Raw genomic sequence first — 23471 nt, 5'->3', positions numbered from 1 at the left:
ATGGCTTGGTACATGTGGGAAAATACAGGCATATTCCTTCTGCAATGCAGAAGTTTGCCCTAGTTTCCTTAATTTTTTACTAATTTATTTGCATCTATATGCTATGGTTTGACACAAATGCCTATTAAATAAAGTACATGCAGCAAAGCGCTTAAATCAGAGTAAGTAAGAGAACAGTTATGCAAAGCCTTTCTGCAGCCATCTCTGTAACTTGCTGGGCACTGCACAGGAAAATTTAGAAATCTTTCTACAGCTCTGCTGCTTTCACTTCAGAGCAAGCTGTAGCTGGGCTGACTGCTCTCAGGAAGAGCTGCACTGCATTGCAGCAAATGCAGAAGCTTCTTGAAAAACATTACTGGAAATGGGCTGGGAACAACAAATGCGTTTGTATTTAATAAAAAGTCTTTGGTTACTGGAGTGATCTGTACATCCAGAAGAATAAGAAATGTCTTCAAACATATCTACACATTTTATGAGAGAATATTCAAATCTGGATGTTTCCTTGGAGCTGAAATGGATACATGCTGACAAAGAAGTCCCCCTGGAAGCATCAGGTCAGCCAAACAATTGCCTGAAATGTAGTTTTCCTTTTTTACAATAATGTAAATTAACTATACCATAGTATACTAGTTAATTACAGGGTCCCTTAACATACCCTATTTTATACTGGTTCCCATTTAGTCTAGGTTAGCATATAATTACTATGTTTGACAGCAGCAATTGTGGCATTTTATAATTTGGGTTTTCCCTTAGCAGGGAAGAGTAACCTTTAATTAATTCGACAAAAAACTCAAGTGAATCACTGAGCAATAATTCTCCCACCCAAGTTCTTTAAAATCAAACAGTTTTAAGAAATGACAGCCAGAAATGCAAAGGATCATATAGTATCTCTGTATCTAGTGACATCTGCATATCAAAACACGGGGATGCTATGAAAACTTCTATGATTTTTCAATTAAAATCTTAGTGCTTTCTAAATAAACAGAAGCGTTTCTGTTCTGGACACCCTCTTGCTGTATCACTACATATTTAGTATCAGCTTTATGTGTTATTCTATGGATATTACTCCACAGTAATGGGCAGAGTAACAGAATATTTATTTTAAAGGATTGAATTTGGTCCAAGTTTTCGCAAGCCCGGTCACACATCCCCTGACCACAGACACGCTTCTCCGGGAAATTACAGCGGTGCAATGCAGTGCCTGCCAATCACGCCGCAGAGCATGAACATGACACAGGTTTGCAGGAAGCCGTGATGGTAACCCTGCACGCATGGAAGCCCATTTGTATAAGGCTGGATATGTTTAGACAATGCTCGAAGATGACGGATGGTGATGTGTGTGTGCAGGAGCAGCAGCGGCTGCTGTCGGGCCCCTGGAAGCACGGGCGGTGCCGAGGCGCAGGTGCCCTGCCCCGGGGGCACGCCGGGGATGCTGCTCCGGCACGGGGAGCGCCGGGCGGCCCTGCCGCCCTCCTCACTGCTGCGGCTCTGTGCACGGAGCACAACGCAGACCCTGGCACCTCCTCGCTGCTGCCGCTCTGTGCACGGAGCACAACGCAGACCCTGGCACCTCCTCGCTGCTGCCGCTCTGTGCACGGAGCACAACGCAGACCCTGGCAGGGCGGCCCCGCCGCCCTCCTCGCTGCTGCCGCTGCCGCTCTGTGCACGGAGCCCGCTGCGGAGCATAATGCGGACCCTGGCAGGGCAGCATCGTACGGGCTCCGAAGGCGGAGCAAATGCAGAAGACGAAGCGGGCAGAGAAGCAAATTAACGGGCGCCGTTCTGGAGGCTGCACGGCTTCTGGAAATGGAGCCCGGGGGCCGGGAGGATTCACACAGCACTGCTGCGGAAACGCTGAATCACGCCGGGCCGGGCGGCCAAGGCCGCGCCGCGGCGGCACCGCCGATAGGGCCGCGCCGTGTGGGCTGAGCCCGGCCCGGCCCGGCAGCGCCGCCCCCGCCGCTCCCTCCGCGCTGCGACCCGCGGGGCACGCCCGGCCCGGCCCGGCCCTGCCCGGCCGCGCTGCTGCTCCCGCCCCTGTCACCGAGGGGTGGCACAAAAGCCTCGCCCGGGCCCGCTCGCAGCCGCTGTAGCGCCGCGTTCTGCTCGGCCGCCGTGTCCCGGCTCTTTCTCGTAGGACGAGGATGCGGGGCCTGCTGCTCGCTGCTTTCCTGCTGCAGAGCATCGGCGGCTCGGGCGCGTTCGCCGCAGGGAGGAGGAATGTGGACCCCGAAACGAACATGAACATCGTGAGTGGCGCGGCCGCGGCCAGGAGTGCCCCAGCCCTGTCTGCGGCGGGGCTGGGCGGGCTGGGCAGCGCGGGGAGAGCCCCGGCGGCTTCAGCCACCTGCCAGCGGCCAGCCCGCTGCTGCAGCCGCTCACACACAAGGGTTACACGTCCTCTTTCTCTGCTCCTCCTTCCCGGTCCTCTTGGCCCGCTGTTCCCTATATTTGTTCTTTCTCTCACATTTTTTCGCGTCTTTGCGACTGTCTTTCGGAACCGCTGTAAAAGCCGATGTTCGTGGAGCGCGGTGAAGTTCCCAGCACCATGCGCCTGGGTTCTTACCCACGACTGCTTTTCTCCCCATTTGGGATTTACTCTCTTAACTTTGTTTTCCTTCTGCTGCAGTAGCTAACTCCTTAAATATTTCCAGTTGGTAGCCGATATTCGTTTCTCTTTCCTCTGCCCTGTCTAAACTGTGCCAATTTTTCACATGTGGGAGAAGATGCTTCAAGATAGAAATGCTTAAGGTGTATAAGAAAAGAAGTGCTTGGATCATGTATATACAGTTTAAAGGTCTGAAGATAATAATTTAGTCTTAAGACTAATAGCATTGGAATAACCGCCTTAAAATCACTTTGGAATGTTAACGTCACTGTGAATAATTAAAGACATATTTAAAAGAAATAGCATGCTTAATTAAGTTCTTCTTCTCTTCCTTGCCCAACAGTCTTAGAGAAGAACTCGGATCATGTCTTGCATTTCTTAGATTTTCTCAAGGCATGGTTGGTGTCATAAAACCAATGACATCAAGTTCATTGCCCTAGTGGAGCTGCATCAAAACAAAATAACATAAAGCCCAAGACATAAACGATGAGAAATTAAACCTAATAATGAAACCAAAGCATTTAACAGGTGTGAGGATTTTTATTATTATTTTCCTGTTTTCTTTGACACCAAACTCACTTAAAAACTCTGCACTGGGCATAAATTTTGAGGAGAAAGTAAGAAATGACACATCCTTCTCTCCTGTATACTGCAGTGGTGCCAGTGACTCTCTTCTGTCTTCACTTGTATGTTACTTGTTTTCTTGAGAGCAGACAGTTTCAATTTTTGTCTGACAAATCTGGCTCTTGGTGTTCTGCCCTGTTACCATAATCTCCTTTTCAAGACTACATCTTGTTTCTCACTGTAAGCACCATGTGGCTGGGACAGTCTAGGGAATCCTTACAGTTTCCTAGGATTCAGTCTGGCTAGTTCCTGAGTCTGTTCTGGGATGTCTTCTTAAGAAAATCTGCCTGATAGGCAGATGGCATATTACTACCAGACCCTTTAATTACACATTCCAGTCTTCAGAAGAGACCCAGGGTACTTTGCATTTGTTAGTGGACTGAGGAGCCTGGCAGTCTGGTTCCAAGAGGGTTTCTTTTCTCTCCTCAGAGTGAAATTATTACCTTCAGAGGATACCCTAGTGAGGAATATGAAGTGACAACAGAAGATGGATATATTCTTTCCATTAACAGAATACCTTATGGAAGAAAAGGCCATGAAGGAAGCAAAGGTAAGATTTATGTCTGTTTGGAAAAAGAAAAAATGAAAACGCTGTCTTTGCATTATAAAACTTTTGTTCCTGTAACAATCCAGAAGAAGATTAAGGACTACTATGGTTTAAGACCATGGAGGAGATGCAGGGGTTGCACAGCTGAGGAGGTGGGGGATAGAGAGAATAGTGGTAGTGTAAGCTCAAAATTACAAGGAAGCAATATGGGCAAAGGCTTTGGTGAGGATTGAGTGATAGAATGCTTTAAAAATGAGACAGATGTGAAGAAGAGAGACCCATACCTTTTGACTTGCTATCCTCATGCACTCTGTATAGAATTAACAATGTCTGTGCAGTGGCTGAATTTGTTATCAGTCTTGCCACTATGCCTTAGAAAAGCTTCTACAGCCATTCATAAAACAGCAGCCCATTTGCATAGAAGTTACATGTTCTAAGGATTGCCTCAGAATACTTCAGACTGAAAAAATCCCAGGATTACAGGTAAAAACATGAAGCTCCCAAAAGAAATTTATGATTGTCCTATAGCCTTGGGTGTGAACGAGACCTGTGGAAAAACCCTCTCCCCTGTCAAAGGCCAAGCAACAGCCTTCCTGAGCTTATCTGTTGGTTGTGTAGGAGTTAGGATGTTTGCACTGTCTGTTGTCTTTCACAAGGAATGTGTAAAGATCAGTGCATGGACGAGCCCTGTCAAAACTGGCAGGTGTCTTTGTATTTAATTTCAGAGATGCCCACAGGAAAAAGGCTGCCTTTGTACCTGCTGATTTTGTTGAATCCTTCATTGATGACATAAGTAAACAGAAGTTTCCTGACTTCTGGAATTCTCCACATACCCCTTGCCACGCCCTCGACCCCAAGTTCATGTTTTGCAGAGTGCTTTAATTTAAGAAAACAAGGATTACTGACCACATTTGTGGAAGTGTGAGCTTCTGGGAGAATGAAGATTTCAAAGTTCATGTTGATCTTAAGTTTTTATAGACTTGGTATCTTTCCTCAGGAAGATACCAATGATGTGTTACTGCTGACTAAGCATATATATGCCGTATTTTTCTTTTGCAATACCTGCAAAATGTGAATAGAATTCCTTGGAATTATGTATCACATGATGTTTTGGAACAAAGCCCACCATTCTTCAGGGAAAAAAGAAAGGAAATGTACAGAGAACCTAAAAGCAAAACATCAAGGATTTTTTGTTTTACTTGTGAAAAACCCTAAAACAACTGCATAACATGGGTAAGAAGGGTGTGGAAGTAAATCTGTCTTCAGCTTGTTGGGTCTGTAATGAAGAGGACAAAATGTTGTATGCAGAGACCGTAGTTTAAGGACTCCCCTTTTTATTTCCCCTCTGGGGTTTTTAGGATCATAGGTGATAGAAAATCATTATTATTATCCAAGTCAGTTTGTCATATGATTGTGCAGGTCATGTGGAGATCTGGTGACTGCTTGGTAAAGTGAAAAAAGGAACTGGCAGATACTGGAGGTTAATGAGAGCAGAATTAAAGCATTAAGGCAGTTAAACAGTTTTCCCCTTCCAATGTTATGAAACAAGCAATAGCAGCTTGAGGAGAGCCTGTTCTTCAAAAATTCACAAGTTGGTTGATCTGAGTTTAGAAAAAGGGAAGAAGGTGTCAATGGAAAGTGGAACATTACTGAAAACAAATTCAGTGTGAGGCTTGACAGTCCAGTTTATAAGACAATGAAGGGTTAGTGCAGCAGAGTAAACAGTTGTGCAGAACTGTACTGTCCCCAGTGCCAGTTGGGCACTGCTGGGCACTTGTTCTGCTTGCCTGGACAGTATGCCATGTGGGCTTTTTAACAAAGTGGGAAAAGCAGGCACTCAAAAGTTCCTTGCCACAAGTATAAAGATTTCCAGAAAAGGGGAGCATTGTTAATTTGGAATATGAAACTTGCAGCAAACATTTATGGACATGACCTGTGATAGACAATATAGGTGACTGGGAGTTATGATTTATCTGTTTCTGCTGAAAGATCCAAGTCTAAAATTATCAATGGAGGAAGTACTGTGTAAGTCTGTAACATGGCAGAGTGATGTGTCACTGGAGGAGGTAAACTCCTGAGTAATCTCTGGCATCGAGCTGGTTGTCATGTTACCTGTTTTCAGTTTTCAGAGCAGAAGTAAAAGCCAAAACACCTCTGCTACTGTGAGAACCAGAGACAGGTCTTTGTATTTTTTGAAGGCCTTTTTTCTCCTAAGGGATTAGATGGTAATTGATTTTCTCTGTGTAGAAGCAGGAACTTTCAATTTTTAAATCTGTATTCCACATAGAGGTGCCATTTCCCTTTTCAGGATGGGGAAGTCAAGAGAGTCTTCTTAAATTCTGCCTGGGTCTTAACTGTGGTTCTTATAACTAGTTAAATTAGGGGAGAAAGTCCTCTGAAACACAGATTCCTTTGTTGGCTATTGAACTGCTCTTCAGGTTCTGCCAGAGTTTTGGTGATGGAAGGGTGTTGCACAGAGATAATATCAGCACCAGCTGCAGAGATTTCCACAGCTCAGCACAGTGGTTTGGCACTGGAAAACAAAGACCTCAGTAACAAATACATGGGAATGCCTTCCCCATGTGTGGGGGCAGAGAAAAGTTTATAAGTATTAAAACTGCTACTGTGTTTGGGCCACTTTCTGAGTCTGTGAGCTTGAAACAGTTGTAAGGGCTACCTATATTTTTCTTGTAACTCCTGCTTTTCTCATGTTTATTTATTGCACACTTTCTGTTTTGAACTTCAAGTTATGAAACTAAGAAGTTGCTAGTTTAAAACTCTTAATGATAAAAAGTAGCTTTTGGTGAAAAAGCATGTGATTTCATGGCACTCTGACCATTATACAAATTGCTGTTCTTATAGATTAAGTCAAGTAGATAAAATACTCAAGTGCAAACCTTAAACAGACTTTCAACAGCTCACTTGAATTATTCTTGCGTATGCAATGCCTAATGAACAGGAGTCTATCAAAACCACTTTCTTTTTCAGGTCCAAGGCCTGCTGTGTTTCTGCAGCATGGTTTGCTTGCAGATGCCAGCAACTGGATCACAAACTTGGATTACAACAGCCTTGGCTTTATGCTGGCAGATGCTGGCTATGATGTGTGGCTGGGAAACAGCAGAGGGAACACCTGGTCCAGGAAGCACACACACTTCACAGTGAAGCAGGAAGAATTCTGGGTTTTCAGGTATCCTTGTGTTGCTATCCAGTCACATTGTGAACTGGCAGGATATTTTTTTCTGGTTACATGTGGTGTCACACATACAACCAGATGAGGGGCAGTAAAGGGGAGTTTTGAGATCAGTTTGGTGTGCTGAAACTCCTAGGTGGTCAGTAGAAAACTGAAAACTTGATCATCAGAGTTCTGTTTCATCCAAAAGAAGCTTTTCTTTATGTCCACACAATGGGTCTGTGCAGAAAAGCTCTGTGCGGCTGTTCATCACTGATTTCTTCAACTGACTTTCTGTCTTTGCTTTGTAGCTTTGATGAAATGGCTAAATACGACATTCCAGCCTCAGTGGACTTTATTTTGAAGAAAACTGGCCAGGAACAAGTATTTTACATTGGCCATTCACAGGGCACCACAATGGGTATGTGGAGAGATGCATTTATTAGAATATATTGTGTTTGAAATGGTATCAAGTTCCACATATGTGTTTTAGTGATTAAAAACCAGGACACTTGAAAACTACTGCTTTTGGTTTTTAGTGGCTTTTTGGAATATTAGCATAAAAATGAAAAGACATGATCTTTCAGTGTTTATTTAAAAGTGGAAAGCTGTTAGACTGATAAATTGAAGTCATAGGTAGGTGGCAGTACAGCTTCTATTAAAAAAAAATCAATGAATTATATGTAATAAAATTAGACTCATCAGACGCAGAGAATAAAGATTCCCATTTCCAGAATATTTTGCTGCATGTAAGGCCTGGCTCATGTGCTTTAGACCTTCTTGTAGAAGAAGGGTTAGTAAGCATTAAATTGCTTTCTGGAAGAAAGCAAGTCTTCTGAATTACTGCATTTAATTTAGGCTTTGTAGTAACTAGTTTAATTTACATTATTTAACCTAATCCTAGGTAGTGCAATATAGTTAAACTATTAATCTAAAAATACTTTTGCACACTTTCACATAGATTTTTGTAGAATTTCTACCAGGTAAAATTCTTATCTAACTCGTGTCACTGAGATTTGTTAATTGTTCCTTATGTTATTACAGCTTTTGTTGCTTTTTCAACTTTGCCACAGCTGGCTAAGAAAATCAAAATGTTCTTTGCCTTGGCACCAGTAGCTACTGTCAAGTTTGCCACTAGCCCTCTGGTAAAATTTGGATTGTTTCCTGATGTGCTGCTCAAGGTTTGTATTTGAGTATAAATGTTTCAAGCCAAATGAGGTATGCCCCTTTCTATCTGAAAATAGCATAGGAAAGAATGTTAATAGCTGTGGATTAGAGAGTAACATATGATAAGGATTCTGGGTCAATTTTACCATAATGATGCTATTGAAGTCAGCAGTGTCTTCTGTAGCTTTATTACTGTCTAGTGAGACAATTTGCATCAGTTTAAAGTAGTATTTTACAATTACAGCTTAATAGGTGGAACAAAATTGTTTTTCCATTTACATGTTTTTAGAATTTAAGCTAGGAAAATCATATGATTAACTAGTCACTATGTTTTAGAAGAGTTGTATAATATCTTTATACAGAATACAGGTCATGAATTGTCCATGAACTTTAACAGATTTCTTTCACAATCAACCATTTAGTATTGGAAGAGGATCCTTCAGAGAGTGATTAAGAGCAACAGCTTTATTTAGATGCTGTGAATCATCCTCTGGAGGAGTTTACCTCTTCCCCATTAACATCAAGGAGAATGAGGCAGGCTGCAATAAGTGCCTGAAGTCAGACACTGTGAACACCCTGCTGTGTGTCATTTTTAACCATCACTTTTCTTTCCACCACCCATGGAGATTCCCACACAGGGCTGTTTGTTCTGTGACATAACCCCCCTTCTGATCCAGCCTGTACTGATTTAAAGTCTGTCTGTAGTACTAGTTCCTTGCTCTAAAGGCAGTTAACATAAAAGCAACACTAATCATTGTGATCTCCTGTTCCTTGCATAATGGACTTTGTCTAATGAGACTAGCAGCTGATCAGTCCCTTGTGCAGATGTTCAATGTTGTGCTGAGGAACTTGATTCTCACGGTGACTTGCAAAAAACTGGAGTGCAGGGAGAACCTGACAGTGATAAACTCGTGGGTCAGTCATATCTTTAAAGAACTGTGTCACTTTTAAGGAAGCTTGCAGTGGGACATTTTAAAATCCTTGAACAATTTAAAAATACCCATCAAGAGGAAGAGGTCACCACATCTCATGTAGCTTGTTTTTCTCTCATGGTTTGAAGAGAGGAAGTTGCAAGTACAAAGCCATTTAAAATTAGCAGGCAGAGCTTAACATACTTTAGCCTTAAACAATCTGATGACAAAAGGCTGTACAATATAACTGTAAATTGTTGAATTTAAAATTTATTTGAATTTAAGGTTAGGTTTGAAATTCTTGCAAGATTTTCCCAGTTCCCATATACTCTTGGTGGGGTTAATGTACTGCACTATTTGTAGCAGAAGCACTAACCATGACAACGCTGATAAGGAGATCATTGATTTTCATGTGAAACACCTGTCATCAGTGGAAATGTAAATAATTACCTCAAGAGTGCTGTAGTATAAAAACTGAAAATAGGTCATTCTGTGCAATTACATGTTTGTCTTATATGTTTGTTTTTTTGTAGGACATGTTTGGAAAGAAACAATTCCTCCCTCAGAATTTCTTGCTGAAGTGGCTTGCTACCCATGTTTGCACCCACAGAATACTCGATGACCTTTGTGGCAACCTATTCTTTCTTCTATGTGGTTTTAATGAAAGAAACTTGAATATGGTGTGTTCTAGTGACTTTCTTTAATAGCTAAATTATTATGAACGCTAATACAGTATTGACTGAATGTATAAAAATGTTTTAGGGATACCATTATTAGGTTTAAAATTCAGCTTGAGAGTTCTGTTGTTCAATGCAATTAATCCCTCAAATGTTTTAACTTCTTACCTCATCTGTATGTATGGCTCCAGTTAACTTTTGTTTATAACATTTTAAGTGGAATGGAATAGTTTGTTAGTTGTTCAGGAAGCAACAATGGGTAGAACTGATGCCCTGTGAGGATGAGTAAACCATGTTAATGATCTTGTTGCAGAGCCGAGTGGATGTGTATTCAACACACTGCCCTGCAGGAACATCTGTACAAAACATGATCCACTGGAGCCAGGTAGGCTTTCCAGAAACTAAAGTGCCCATGACTCTGGTTTGTTTGTAGAATATTGATGTGTCTGATATTTGTGAAATAAAATGCCAAAATATATGTGCAGCCTCGCCCAAGTGAAATTTGGAACTGCCAAAAGTTAGAATGGCAGCTGTATACTGCAGCTGCTTTCATGATAAGGATTTATGGTGGTTCACCCCTCTTCCCTGTTTCTTTGAAAATATTGTAACTGGAAGTACCTCAACCAACAAAAAGTACTGCAGAATAACTTACCTCAGAGGAGTGCTGTAAAGAGTATTTGTTTCCCTTTTAACAAACACTGTTTTGGTTACAGGTTGTAGCAGCAGGTTTTCTGTTCTATTCTGTTTAGCTTCATTTTATATTTGTTAGTATATTTTGATGTTTGTCTCAATGCACAGTTTCATGCCTGTGATGCTGTTGTGCCTGAAGCTTGGTCAGCAGACTGACAAGTGAGACATTTCCCATGGAATCAGTGGTCAGTGCTACTTGAGCTCTTGTAGCTGGATTTGGTCACCTCATCATAGGCAATGTGTTCTACTGTACACAGCTGTTCAAGGGTTGGCTCAGAAAGAAATGTGTGAAGATTTTTTTTTCCAGATCCCTGTTATATAAACTTCTGTTTCTGAAAAAAAAATAGTAGATGGTAAATTATGCAGATTAGGCTTGCTAAGAAAGCTCCCTGCTTTATTCATACACATTTAGATATCAAGGTAAATGTTTCAGAAGAAAACATGGGGCTGCCGTATCCTGGCTTTGGATACATTAGGCTGTTTTCCTTAATCTTTTTCTACCATTGCTATGAGAGAGTGTGAAATTTTAAGAGACAAAGTCTAATGGTATTGAATGTTAATGTTTTCCATTCCTGTGACACTGAGCAAAGCAGTGACACTTGTCCTTGTTAATATTTGGCATTCCACTGTTTCTTGTGTAGGTTGCCTGTTCTCCAGATGACTACACTTTTTAGCTCTTCTGATAGCAGTGTTGCAGTTCTTTGTATGTGTATTTTTTTGTTTCTAGGCTGTGAGGACTGGGGAACTCAAAGCTTATGACTGGGGAAGCAAAGCTGCAAACATGGCTCACTATAACCAGGTAGACATCTTTTACATCTATAAATCTAGAGTGTCACAGAAAATAGTCCTTGGGCACTTCTCTGGGTGCTGTATTTATGCTGCATGCTAAAGAGCTGTTGGTGTTTTCCAATAACAAGACTGGAGATCTGCTTTCTCCAAAAGAACAAAAACAGAAGCCAGCTGGGACTGTAGAGCTCAGAGGTAGTCCTAAGTCAGTGTGGGATTCACATATGGATACGAAGCTGTGGTGGCACACACTTCCTTGAGGGGAACTCCTGCCAGTCTAGATCATGAGATCCCCCTGCACTTCTCATCATAAGGCACAGGCTGTCAGTTCATGTGTATTGTTTATCTTTAGTCTGTTTAGTTTCCACTCATTTTTGTTTTTAAATTGCTGTGTACAGTGCCAAAAATATTTTGCCCCTTATCTCTTAGTGACTGCAAAATACTGCAGTATTATACTTTCAGAGTAGCAGTCACTTCTGGCCTTAGATTAGAGTTGAAATACCTTGAATGGGATGCATTTTCACATTCTCTGAGGTCTTGCTACCCTGTTGTCTTTGTAAATTCCTCAAAACACATCTTTACTGCTGCACATGCTATAATATTGCAGGACTCTTGCAGTTACATTTTTGGTTGAGCCAGGACTCCATCTCTAGCTGTCCAAGAGAGAAAATGAGTATCTGACACATTCTTGCAGTTGCTAGTATGTTACACTGGCAGTGTAGGATCATACTGAAGATTTTTTTTTTCTAATGCTTTGTTTTCACTTTCCCTCTCCTCAGTCTACTCCCCCTTTCTACAAAATAAAAGAGATGACTGTACCAACTGCAGTGTGGACTGGTGGACAGGACTGGCTGGCAGACCCAAAGGATGTTGCTATGCTGCTCACTCAGATCTCCAATTTGGTTTACCACAAAAACATTCCAGAGTGGGAACATTTGGATTTCATCTGGGGCCTTGATGCACCTTACCGCATGTATAATGAAATTATTAACATGATTAGGAAGTTATCTCTAGACTGACATGGGTATTGGTTCACCAGGAATTTGTCAGTTTTTGGAAACTACACTTTTCTGGCAATAATGCTACATTACTTAGGATGATGCATTTTTAAAATGCCAGCAATGACTACTAAATTGGATTAATATTTGGTTGTTTTTTCTCAGTATTATTTCTCTCTCTTCACAGTATTTTGCTTATTTTGCACACAGTGGCATAGTACTCAAAACACAGCAGTAGGACCTAGCACAAAAAGAGTATGTCACATGCACATAAATGTCTGAAAGACAAATTAGACAAGTTAGTCCATTCAGCACCTCAGGTGCTTGACACTTTGAACAAGTGTTTCACTGTGCATAAAACACAGCCATTTCTCAGTATGTGGCCATTTCTAAGTACCTTTGAGAAGTACTTCTTGTACTGCAGTGACCTATTTGGTGCTGGCACTTTACAAAGCACTTAGTAACTTTTTTGCTGTGGTATTATTTTAGCCAATCACATAAAATCAGATTACTTCCCTTTTCAATATTGCCCAGAAGAACTGCAGTGAAGCCAGAGAAACCACTGTCAGTTAAAATCTCCAATTTTGGGACTGATTCATTGCTTTGATTCTTGCTTTGATGGTATCCCTGAAGCCTTCAGTGTTTCACATACCAGCTGTGGATAGAGGTCGCAATTTGCCCTGGCAGATTCCTGGAACAAGAGTAATGTTCAAACAAAACCACTTTCAGTTAACTTTGTCAATAGGTTGTGGCTTTCAAGGAGAATGATGTAACATGCTTGTGTTTTGCACTGACACTAACTAGAAAACAAGCTCCCCCAGTCTACTGCTGGTGAGAGAAGAGCCAAAGCATTAATTCTACAGTTTGAGTGATTTAATTTCTGTGGACTTTTCCCCTTAATCATCTGCTGCATTGAAGATCTGTTTACTTCTTAACCACTTAGAGGGTGCTCCCCACCATTGTGTTCAGCAACTAAATAACAGCCTGGAGAAGCCTGACAGTATTACAGCAGCTTGATTTGTCTACTTCAAACTGGGGCTAAGACCCATTTAATGGGGGAAGAGGATTCACATCTGCCTCAGGGGGCTGATTTTGGAGCTCTTTTCCATTGACTGTGCAGAGGACTTTGATTTCTCTGAGATAGATCAAAGTTCTGTGCCAAATGAACAATCTCCAGAGTCAGTTGCCTCAGTCCAGATGATAATTTCTGTGCCATAGTTGGATTCAATTCAGATTTCTTCAGTAATCCCAACAGGATAAAGAGGCTTTCTACATGTCATAGGAAATAATGCATTTTAAATCGAGGCAAACTTATTTTGTAAAAAAAAAAATAAAAAATTCAGAAACAGACACAGGTTGTAAATTAGGACTTGTTTCTTTGGGTATTTTTTTTTATTCCTAATTCAGACTCAGGGAATTCTCAGGTGTTGTTTAGGGACGAAGTGGTTCATTGGTTCATGAGACTTTGGTCTTTTGTAAAGCACAGCCAGATATGCTTTACTTTGCTGTGCTGAAGGGAAGCTTCTGTTGGAATCCAGGGTGGCTAATTTAACAGTTGTGAGGGTATGTGGTATGGCATGAACCATGTGCATCATGTGTATTAAGTCTGAGCTCTTTCAATAAACATGAGACCTGCTTGGAGTTTGGAGTGGTGTGGCGTTTCACTTCCTGTTCCATGAATGCATGGGAATCTTTGGGACAGAATTCAGAAAGCCAAGTCTATTTTTCACAACTATTAATCCATAGAACAAGTACAGAAAAAAAGAGTACAGTAGAAAAAGTAAAATAGCTAAGCTTCTATTTTACTTTTTCCCTGAAAGAAGCTTTTTCCAAGCTTAAAAGGCCATTCTTATTTAGGTGGACTTCTCTGAGACTTTTAAGTAAGGTAATAATTGTAAATAATTACTCACAAGACAGAGTCATTTCTAAGCCTTCAGGTGAAGCTTCTTTTAAACCACTGACGTGGTGGAAAGCTTCTTGTATCATATTCTTAAACCTTGGGTAATTGGATTGCTTAACAGACTGTCTGGTAATCTCATAAATGGCATTTAATCACATAGTAAGGCAGGGAGCTAATCTTTGCCACAGTACACATGAACCAGCTTTTGACCTTTGTCAACTTCAATAATAAATGTGCTCAGGCTATACCTTCCTGTACATTCTGGATACTGTAGTTGTGCAGTCAAGACAGTAGAGTGTATTAAATCCTATGTGTGGCCGCCTTTGTCAGCTGATGAACACCCTGTGTGCCTGGAAATAAAGCCAGAATACTGGAAGCTTTACACAAAAGCCATTATGGAGCTTCTCTGCTTCACTGGAGTGAGGATAGTTATGGAAATTGTGAGCTGCTTTAGTTCTCCGTGACTCACTAAAGTTGCAGGCCCTGTGTGACAGAAAGTTGGAGAGGTGTCATTGGGAAGAATTGTGCAAAATAAGATACCCTGAACATAGAGGAGAGAGTGAGAAGCTTGTTCTATTTAGAATCACCTGTGAGGAATTAAGAGTTCAGTGATGAATAGTACATTTTTCTAAGCAGATCTTAAATACTGAGTGCCTGCTCTATGGACCTCTCTGTTATAGGTATGTATGTATGTGTTGTTGAAAGTTGGCTGAACACCAGCTTTGGACAGTATAAAAGTGCACTTAACTGGCTTAACAGAGGGCATGGGACACTTTCTGCTGGCTTGGTCTCAGCATTTAGTGACTGCTAGAAAGGCAGAAGAAAGTAGTCCCTGTTCAGCTGATGGATCTCAGGCTCAGACCTGTGTGCAGCTGAAGAGAATGCATGGTCCAGGGCTCTGACTGAGAGATGTACAACAATCAGGCATATCAGGGATAACACAGACTGAAAGATGAGGATTTGTTCTCACGTTGTGCTTGGAGCTTCACAAGGATTTTGTTGCAGTCATCTCATCTGCAAGTACATTTACAGTGTTCATTTCATCAGAAGGCCTGAGGATGGAGTGTGTGTTTGTTAGTGAAGTGTACTGAATGATGCACTAGGTCCACACAGAGCATTTTTACAATGGCTAGTGATTCCATGGCTAGTGATAGCACTGATAAAAGTTTATACATCAACTCAAGCAGTATAGAAGTGCCTCAGCATAGGAAGAGGTGGGGAAACAGACCTCCTACTCTACTTGGGCCCTGCAAGAAAAACAGTTTTGTCAACTTGGGAACAAATTTTTCTAGAAATTATTTATAGTCAATGTGCCATACCAACAAACAAACAAACAAAATCCCCAAAGCCTCTCAAAACAAACAGAACCCCTCCCAATGAAACAGAAGTGCCTTTATATCATTGAAAGTTACAAATGGCTTTACTCTGTAAGATGTGAGAGAGAAACCTTGATGGCTGGATAGGTTTTTGGATATCTAATAAAATGGCTCCTGGTGGAAGATTTTCTTGCAATGAAAGCATTTATAATGTCTTCTCCCTGTATTGTGTTTCAAAATACAAACTCATGCTGCAGCACTGCCCATCAGGAGCTTGCCTTTCTTCCTGTCAGCCTATTTTCATAAAACTTGATATGACCAAAATAATTGAAATCATCAATGAAATAAAAAACCATGAAGGTTGGATGGACACTAGCCACACCTGTAACAGGTTGCCTAATTCTTATTTTCTGAGTGGAAGTGTCTGCATTGCGTTCCAACTCTTCTGGAAATTATGTCTGTAAACTGCTGAGAATACAAATCAATTTTTCATTCCTGAGTTATGAATTCTAAATTACAGGATTTTAGGATATTTTCCTGATGGTTATTATTTTGAAAACTGATCCTGTTAAGGTAAAGCTTGAGAATTAGCAATTTACTTCATGGGCAGTTTTCTATTATCAGCCATTGTTGGAAACTAATTTAAGTGACCTTTGATTATGCCTGATACTGGCTGGAGGGGTTTTCAGTGAAGCTTGGTTGGGGAGGTGGAGATTAAAAATTCGATGAAGAAAATGTGTTGGTTCTGTTATGAAAAGTATTTTGTGTTTAGGCTAAAGTTTTTAAACAAAACTGAAGAGGAATGTGTGTTCTTCATCCTGAAATTCTCAGCATCCCTGTGGGCTCAGGGTACAAGCTGCTTACCAGGGAAGTGAGGAGGAGAGTTTTATCTCGCTTATTTTTCTCCAGATCCTGCATTTCAATATGCAGATTAACTAAACAGAAGGGGGCTGTAGGTTAGATTTATAGGATCATTTAGGGTTGGAAAACACCTCTAAGATGGAGTCCAAGCGCCCTCCTTCCCTCCAAACCCGTTACACCTATAAAGGCTGTGACAGACCCGTGCCTACCAACTTTCCGTGCAGCTGCAAAGCAGTGCGTAGTTGGTTGTCCCTGGGGCTTTGAGGAGCGTTTCCCGGCGCCGTTATCCTCCAGCCGCGGATGGGCGCGGGGCGGCGCTGCCGCTCGCTCGCGGGGACACCGCGCGGGGACACCGCGGCTGCTCGGCGGCACCGGGCGGAACCGGGCGGGGCTGCGGGCGGCACCGGGCGGGGCTGCGGGCGGGACCGCCCCGCACCAGCTCTGCGGGCAGGTGAGTCCGAGCGTGAGCAGCGCGTTGTGCAGGAAGCCAGCACGGTAACAGCTTCCTTGGAAACGAGGGCAGGCACTGCCGCTGCTCCTGGTGCCTGCGCTGCTTCCCTGGTGCTGGCTCTGAGCGAGGCTCCAGCCCTCCTCCCCAGCACGCTTTTCCCGGTAGAGGGCTCCGCGTGTTCTGGGATGTTGCCTTATCTCTGGTACAACAATAACACTGACATACAGAGGGGGAGAAGGATGGAAAAAGGAATCTTTCCCTCTAATGCTGATTAGTTTCAGGATGTTGATTCTAGTTTTCTCTCCCGCTAACTTTCCCTCATTTTGCTGCTACCCACTGTAGTAGTGCGCTGTTTGCGTTATAGCTCGTACCTAACAGTGCAGCCTGGGTAGGTGCTTGCATCTTGTGCTCATGTGGAATCTATTTAAGACCCTTTGTGGGGCCTCATTCCAAACTATGTGCCCTTCAACCTAAACTCTGTAGCGGGAGTGAGTTTTTGAGAGATTCTTGCGACGCATGGGAAATTTTGGCAGCATTGTAAGCGAAGATAGCTGGGGTTGTGTCCCTGAGTAAGGTGCAGAAGGGGTCAGTGTGTACTTTGTCTTTTTTTTTGGTGTCATACCTTGCGCTGACAAGGAAACTGAAGTCGGCGGAGCGGAGATCCATGATAAATGCCGTTTGGTGGCTAAGGCAGACGGCTCGGGCTCGGGTTCTGGAGGGCGAGGCTCTGTCCTCTCGGAGGTGGGAGGGCCGGTTGTCCCTCGGGGCTCGGGCGGGAGCGGGGCCGCGGCGGAGCCCTGCCCGCGGCGCCGGGCTCGGGGCGGCGCCAGCCTCCCAGGTAAGCGCCGCTCGCCTGCGCCTTGCGCGGGCTTTGTGCTGCGGGATATCCCAGAAATAGCGCTGCAGAATGCCGTTATTTTTCCTGGAGGGATTTATGAATATTTTTCTATGACCTAATCTGCAGGCAGAATGCCTATTCTTTAAAATATAGCTTGTGGGCAGTAATGGCTCTAAAACTTATTGAGACCTCACGTATCTGTAGGGATTAGTCAGAGGAGTGTCTTTAAGGCAGTTGAGCAATTTATGTCAATCTCCCTTTAGTGAGATTTGGAATACTATAAAATTTAGAATATGAGATTTGGAACACATTATAAAATAGATTGATTCCCTGCATAATTCTAATAATAGAGAGGATCACTTATCCCATCTGGGAGACTTAATTTCTGATTGTGACTGTATAAATCAACAGAAATCACAATAATATTCTTGGACCCAGCTGGTGTTATAAATGCCTTATTGTGAAATAGAGGTTAGGATAAAATGCAGTCAGAAGATTAAAACAAAGCTCTTGGATATAGATCTTCACCTGTTAGATTAGTGTCTTGCACCAGGTTTCAATTCACAACAGTTAATGGTTTAAATAAATTAATTCAACAAAACAGTCTCATAACAGCAAGGAATCTGAATTCCAAAATATATATGGAACAGGTAGAAGCCTGTCTCCAAAAAGGACCTACTGATAATAATAGCACAGATTATGTTACTGCTTAAGTGAAATTCTTGAAGCCTAAGGAGGGAACAGAATCTATTGAAAAGAAAACAGTTGAAACAGAAAGCAAACTTAAATGTTACAAATTCATGCATATTCAGAAAAGGTCACTGCTAATGAATTGTTCTTAATTATTCAGAAGCAAGGAAATGCAGTCTCACATTTGCCCCATCAGATTTATTTTCTGATTGGCAAAGAAATAAAATCATCTGAACAAGCTAATAAAGTCATCCAGGAAGTTGACCTCATTTCCAATATTAGAATAAATGCTTTACTGACAAAAGAGGTGAGTTCATAGGAAGCTTAGGGCAAGCTTTGTTTCCCTAAATGTTCAAAGCTTTGTTTTTCTTTTTCTAAAAGCACAAAAGAAGTAATGTCTTAGTGGTTAAATCAAAACTTCCATCATTGACCTCTAAAAGCTTTTAGCTAATTAGTAATGTTGGAGTCAAGCCTGCTGGCTTCTGCCTGTGGTGTGCTTGGCTGTGGTCAGAGGAAGATCCTTTAAAGGACATAGGACTAATGGTGGATCTTTTAAGTGCATATATTAGTTTGATATATGGGTAAAGGGGGATTTTCATATCAACTTGCTAATAGAGCTGCTGAGATATGGAGTGAATATTCTAATAATGTGATAATACTGTAGCTAAGCATCTGTGAGGAAGCATAATGAGATTTTACCCTGTATTCTTCTCTGCACCGGGGGACCTCGTGTTCTTCAAAAGTGTTTGGCTCAATTTTGCATCTAGTCATGTCAGGTGAATTTTTCCATGTCAAGTGGATACAGGTATGTAAAGGAGAACATGACTTCAAATGTCAAGTTAGATGGAGATAGGACACAGCCACCACATCCAGACTAGAAGTGTATTCTAGGTCTCCTTAAGGTTTTAACTAAGGCTATTTTATAACCAAGGGATCATTAAGGAAATGTGTGTTTGCACACAACTGTTACCCACCAGATATCCACAGGTCAGACCTGGAGTTTAAGTAGCAGGCACATAAAATAAATAAATCAGTGGTAATTTTTATTGCCTTGTCTATAAAGACAAAAGGATAAAAAAGGATGGCATGATTCAAAATTAATAAGAAACAGCAACTTTTGAAGTGTCTGCAGTAAGTGGAATAGAAGATGCTCCAACTCTTTCTCTGAATTCCAGCATTAGAGTTCTGCACTTCTGCTTGTTTTTCTACTGTGCAGGTCTCTGGTAGAGCTCTACAGATAACCTTGGCCAGCTAATTCTATTCTGAGATTGTAATGCATTATATTGCATTCTGTACGACAGGAAAAAGAGCTTCCCCTTTAACGACTCTCATTCCTATGTAAGAATGTCTGGGGGTGGAGTCTGCTGGAGCAGGCTGCATAAAAGCCTGCAGGATTTCCAGCTGCCTCAGCCTGCAAGCAGCATGAACTGCAGCCTGCCACACCGAGTGCTGCTCAGCTCTCCGATGGAGGGGCAGCAGGACAGGTTGTGCCTGCAGCCTCTCTGGGACTTCGTCACCGCAAAGGAGCCGTTGATCAAGTCACCATTTTTTCCAGTGCTGTTTTCTTTTACAGCATACATGGCTTTCTGTCTTCCATATGTTGCACTGGACTTTTTAAGCATTAGACTGCCAGACTTGAGAAAATACAAAATCCAGCCACAGACCTATCCAAGTCTTGGAATGATGGTGCCTTGCATTATTCAAAGTGTGTATCACCATGTTGTTTTGATCTTCCCGGTGACATTTCTGCACTGGTACTGGAGACCCATGGATCTACCAGTGGTAGCTCCAGAGCTGCCTGAAGTCCTGCTGCAAGTAGCAGTTTGTCTGCTGCTGTTTGATTTCGAGTACTTCCTGTGGCATTTGCTTCATCACAGGGTGCCTTGGCTCTACAAGACCTTCCACAAGGTGCATCACAAGCACGTGTCGACGTTTGCACTTACTACTCAGTATTCCAGCGTGTGGGAGTTGCTGTCACTGGGATTTTTTGCTGCTATAAACCCACTGCTCCTGGGATGCCATCCTTTGACAGAAATGATTTTCTTCCTTGTAAACATTGGTTTGTCAGTGGAGGACCATTCTGGATATGACCTCCCATGGTCAACTCACCGACTTGTGCCTTTTGGATTGTATGGAGGAGCACCACATCATGATCTCCACCATCTGAAATTCAGATCAAACTATGCTCCTTACTTCACACACTGGGACAAACTCTTTGGGACATTCACGGAGTCACATTCTAATTAAGAATATTTACCTGTGGATGAACTCTTATTTTTAATAGACTAAAATGGGACATTATTTTTTTAAAGAGATACAGAAGATTGTATATTTGAAGCTGCCTACAAAAGCAATAGCTATTTATAACAAATCCTTTTAATATATTTGTGTATTTGTGTATGTACTTGGAACTGCCTGTGTTAAATGACTGCAAATGGAAAAGTGACTATCTGTTGCTTAAATTTGAGTCTAAGGTTTAAGGGAAGCATTAAGAGACATTCTTTCTCCTTTCCTTCTTTTCAGCTTTCATAAAGCATGTATCATGTTTTATATATACACCAGAACATTATCTTACTGTTGTAGGATGATTTATGATGTAAACAGAAAAAGTACACATCATGGATTTTGTGGAGTTTAATCTGCCAGAAAAAATTGTTATGCAATGATTTTGCAAAATATTGCTGCCAAGTCAGGGTGGTTGGCTAACTGTTAAATGATTTTGATATTTATATTTTTTACCTTGATGTACTGTCTCTTTCTAATAGAGAATAAATATGCTCATTCTTTTAAAGTCATGTTATGTTTCATTTTATTAATTCCTCTGTCCATATTAGGAACAGGTATGGTTCCTTTTGCATAGGTGTCATTTGTTTGAATTATAAAATCATAGAATTGTTTAGGTTGGAAAAGGCCTCTAAGATAGAGTCCAACCATTACCCTAACACTGCCAAGTCCACCACTAAACCCTGTCCCTGAGTGCCACATTTACACATCTTTTAAATACCTCCTGGGATGGTGAGTCAGCCACTTCCATGGGCAGCCTTATCCTGTGCTTGACAACCCCCAGTGAAGAACTTTTTCTTAATATCCAATCTAAACCTGCCCTGCTATAACTTGAGGCCATTTCCTCTTGTTTTTCCCTTCTTAAATGGGAAAAGAGACTGACATCCATTTTAATTTCAGAGTTGCAGAGTTTTGTAATATTATTTCAAAAGTGAGTAGTTTACTTTTACTCCAGAGTCGTATGTTATTTTAAAATATTTTTCAATTTTGTAGAAACATAATATTAAAGAATGCAGTTTAAAAAGTCAGTGAAATGTTATTATTATGTTTCTGTGATGCTTGAATAATTTTTACTAAGCAGCTCTTTAAATGGGAGCATTGGTCCTTCAGAATCGTATCAATTGTTACTTGCATGCAAAATCCTGTCAAGGAATATAAACAGGGTTTCTACAAAGTAGATAGTTCTTTCAAGCAGATTTCAGGGGAATAGAAACAGACCTTTCAGGATCCTAAGACAGAACAAAATGGGTATGCATTGCTTGAACATTTACATACACAAGATCAAAATGTATCTCACAGAAGTAACACTGAAAAAATTAGGCACGAAGAGATAAGCAAGTCTTTGATGTCCCATTCAGCAGAGATCCACACGGGTGTCTAATGTCTCCTACAAAACATTTTAAAGCTTGTTATCATCCTATCCTGTATTACTAATAAACTTTCCAGGATGATGATGGAAACAGAGAAAGCACAAATAATGTAGAAAGTGTGGAAAGAACACTTAAACATCATCATCATCCAAAAATGTCTTTGTCCTTATGTTATGTCTAGAGGGTTGTGTGACCTTACAGAGGCTGTTTGTCCAGTAGAAAAGAGAACCCTTAGTATTTCCAGCAATGTGAATTTATAAGGGAGCAGCACTTTGAGACACTGGGTCTTTTTGATAACAGGAAATAATGTTCATAAACCTCTTCATAAACAATATGAAATGCTGCAATCTTAGTATTCAAATGCTGTCTCTGCTCTCTGGATATCACAGAGGAGCAACCCTTCTCTTCCTTGTTCAGAGCATGATGCATACTGAGAGCAAAGTTGAGGCATAAAATAGTACTGGAATTTGTCATTCATCTACTGAGCTGTGAGGAAGAATCCCCAGTATCTCTGATGCTTGTAATCATAGGTATTTTTGTGTGTTCTAGAAAGAGGGGGAATTATTCTTTCTTTTCTGCTGAATGCAGGAGGAAAAAAAACCATTTTCTGATTTCTTTGAGCTGTTTAGCCATTTTGAGATGTCCCAGAGTTATCCTTTCTGTTCTAGAAATCCCACTTAATTCAGCTTGGCAAATTCTGAGCATCTGGCAAGGGTAATCTGTGTTTTCAATGAGTTATTCCTTACACTGTATTTTGTAACTGTACACTATAACAGTCATGTACTATTGGCTCTCTGAGTAAGCAAGGGTAAGGCTAACTGGTACTTGCTCATGTTGCTGTAGGAATCCTGTGAGCAAAACCCACAAGAAAGGCTGTAGCTAAACTCAAGGGGATTATTCTGCTTTTCATATGAAGCTTAAGAATTGATGTAGTACTTTATATAATACTAGAACTAGAGAATTCAAGTCGGCTGCAGGCAAAACTGTGCTTGCTGTTAAGTCAAGTGAGATGATTGTCTGATTTGGCACTGACAGGGTAGCCTGACAGCTACTGAGGATGATCAAACTGGCAAAGGAAGGAGGCAATGTGCTGCATAGTGATCTTGCCTATTCCTTACATCCTCAACATTTGCATCACTTCAGACACACACCAAGAACATATTTCCTCAACTATGGAATTTGCCCCAGGTTATATCAGTACCTAATCTATAGCCAATCAGACCTGGAACCTCAGTTTAAAGGATCATTATTGCAAGAACTTGGAACACTCCATAATAAAAAAAAGTTGTTAAATGAGTATTTGACTAATACATGCCTGGAATGGCTTTTTTGAATCCCATACTAGAAATTTCTGTATTTCATCCTCATGGCATAATCCTAGCATACATGTTCCTTATGTCTGCAATGCTTTTGAAGGTAAATTAGGTTCAAAACTCTGAGGGATTAAATCCATTTGCATGTTGTGTGTACTTGGAAGTGCTTTCTGTAGCAGTTTACTTTAGTCTAAGTTTAGTTGTGCATGTGAGAAAAATTCATGAGCAGGAGACCCAAACAAACACATAACTTCAGGTCTTTGCAATTCACT

General features: G+C 41.4%; 2 protein-coding genes across 2 annotated transcripts; both read left to right on the top strand.

Annotated features, from left to right (window-relative positions):
- Positions 1–2005: 2005 nt before the first annotated feature.
- Positions 2006–13818, top strand: LIPA (lipase A, lysosomal acid type). The gene is made up of 9 exons (XM_066554577.1): positions 2006–2249; positions 3662–3782; positions 6768–6966; positions 7260–7369; positions 7993–8129; positions 9560–9706; positions 10017–10088; positions 11121–11192; positions 11959–13818. The coding sequence occupies exons 1-9, from the start codon at positions 2145–2147 to the stop codon at positions 12196–12198; spliced, it is 1203 nt and encodes a 400-aa protein (XP_066410674.1). The 5' UTR covers positions 2006–2144; the 3' UTR covers positions 12199–13818.
- A 5837-nt stretch (positions 13819–19655) lies between these two features.
- Positions 19656–21024, top strand: CH25H (cholesterol 25-hydroxylase). Its single transcript, XM_066554939.1, has one exon. It carries the CDS (start codon positions 19656–19658, stop codon positions 20478–20480), a length of 825 nt encoding a protein of 274 aa, XP_066411036.1. The 3' UTR covers positions 20481–21024.
- Positions 21025–23471: the final 2447 nt, after the last annotated feature.

Source organism: Molothrus aeneus, chromosome 8, assembly GCF_037042795.1.
Source record: "Molothrus aeneus isolate 106 chromosome 8, BPBGC_Maene_1.0, whole genome shotgun sequence".
Classification (NCBI taxonomy): domain Eukaryota; kingdom Metazoa; phylum Chordata; class Aves; order Passeriformes; family Icteridae; genus Molothrus; species Molothrus aeneus.
The sequence above is the reverse complement of the archived record's forward strand: the minus strand, read 5'-3'. Positions and strand labels throughout refer to the sequence as shown.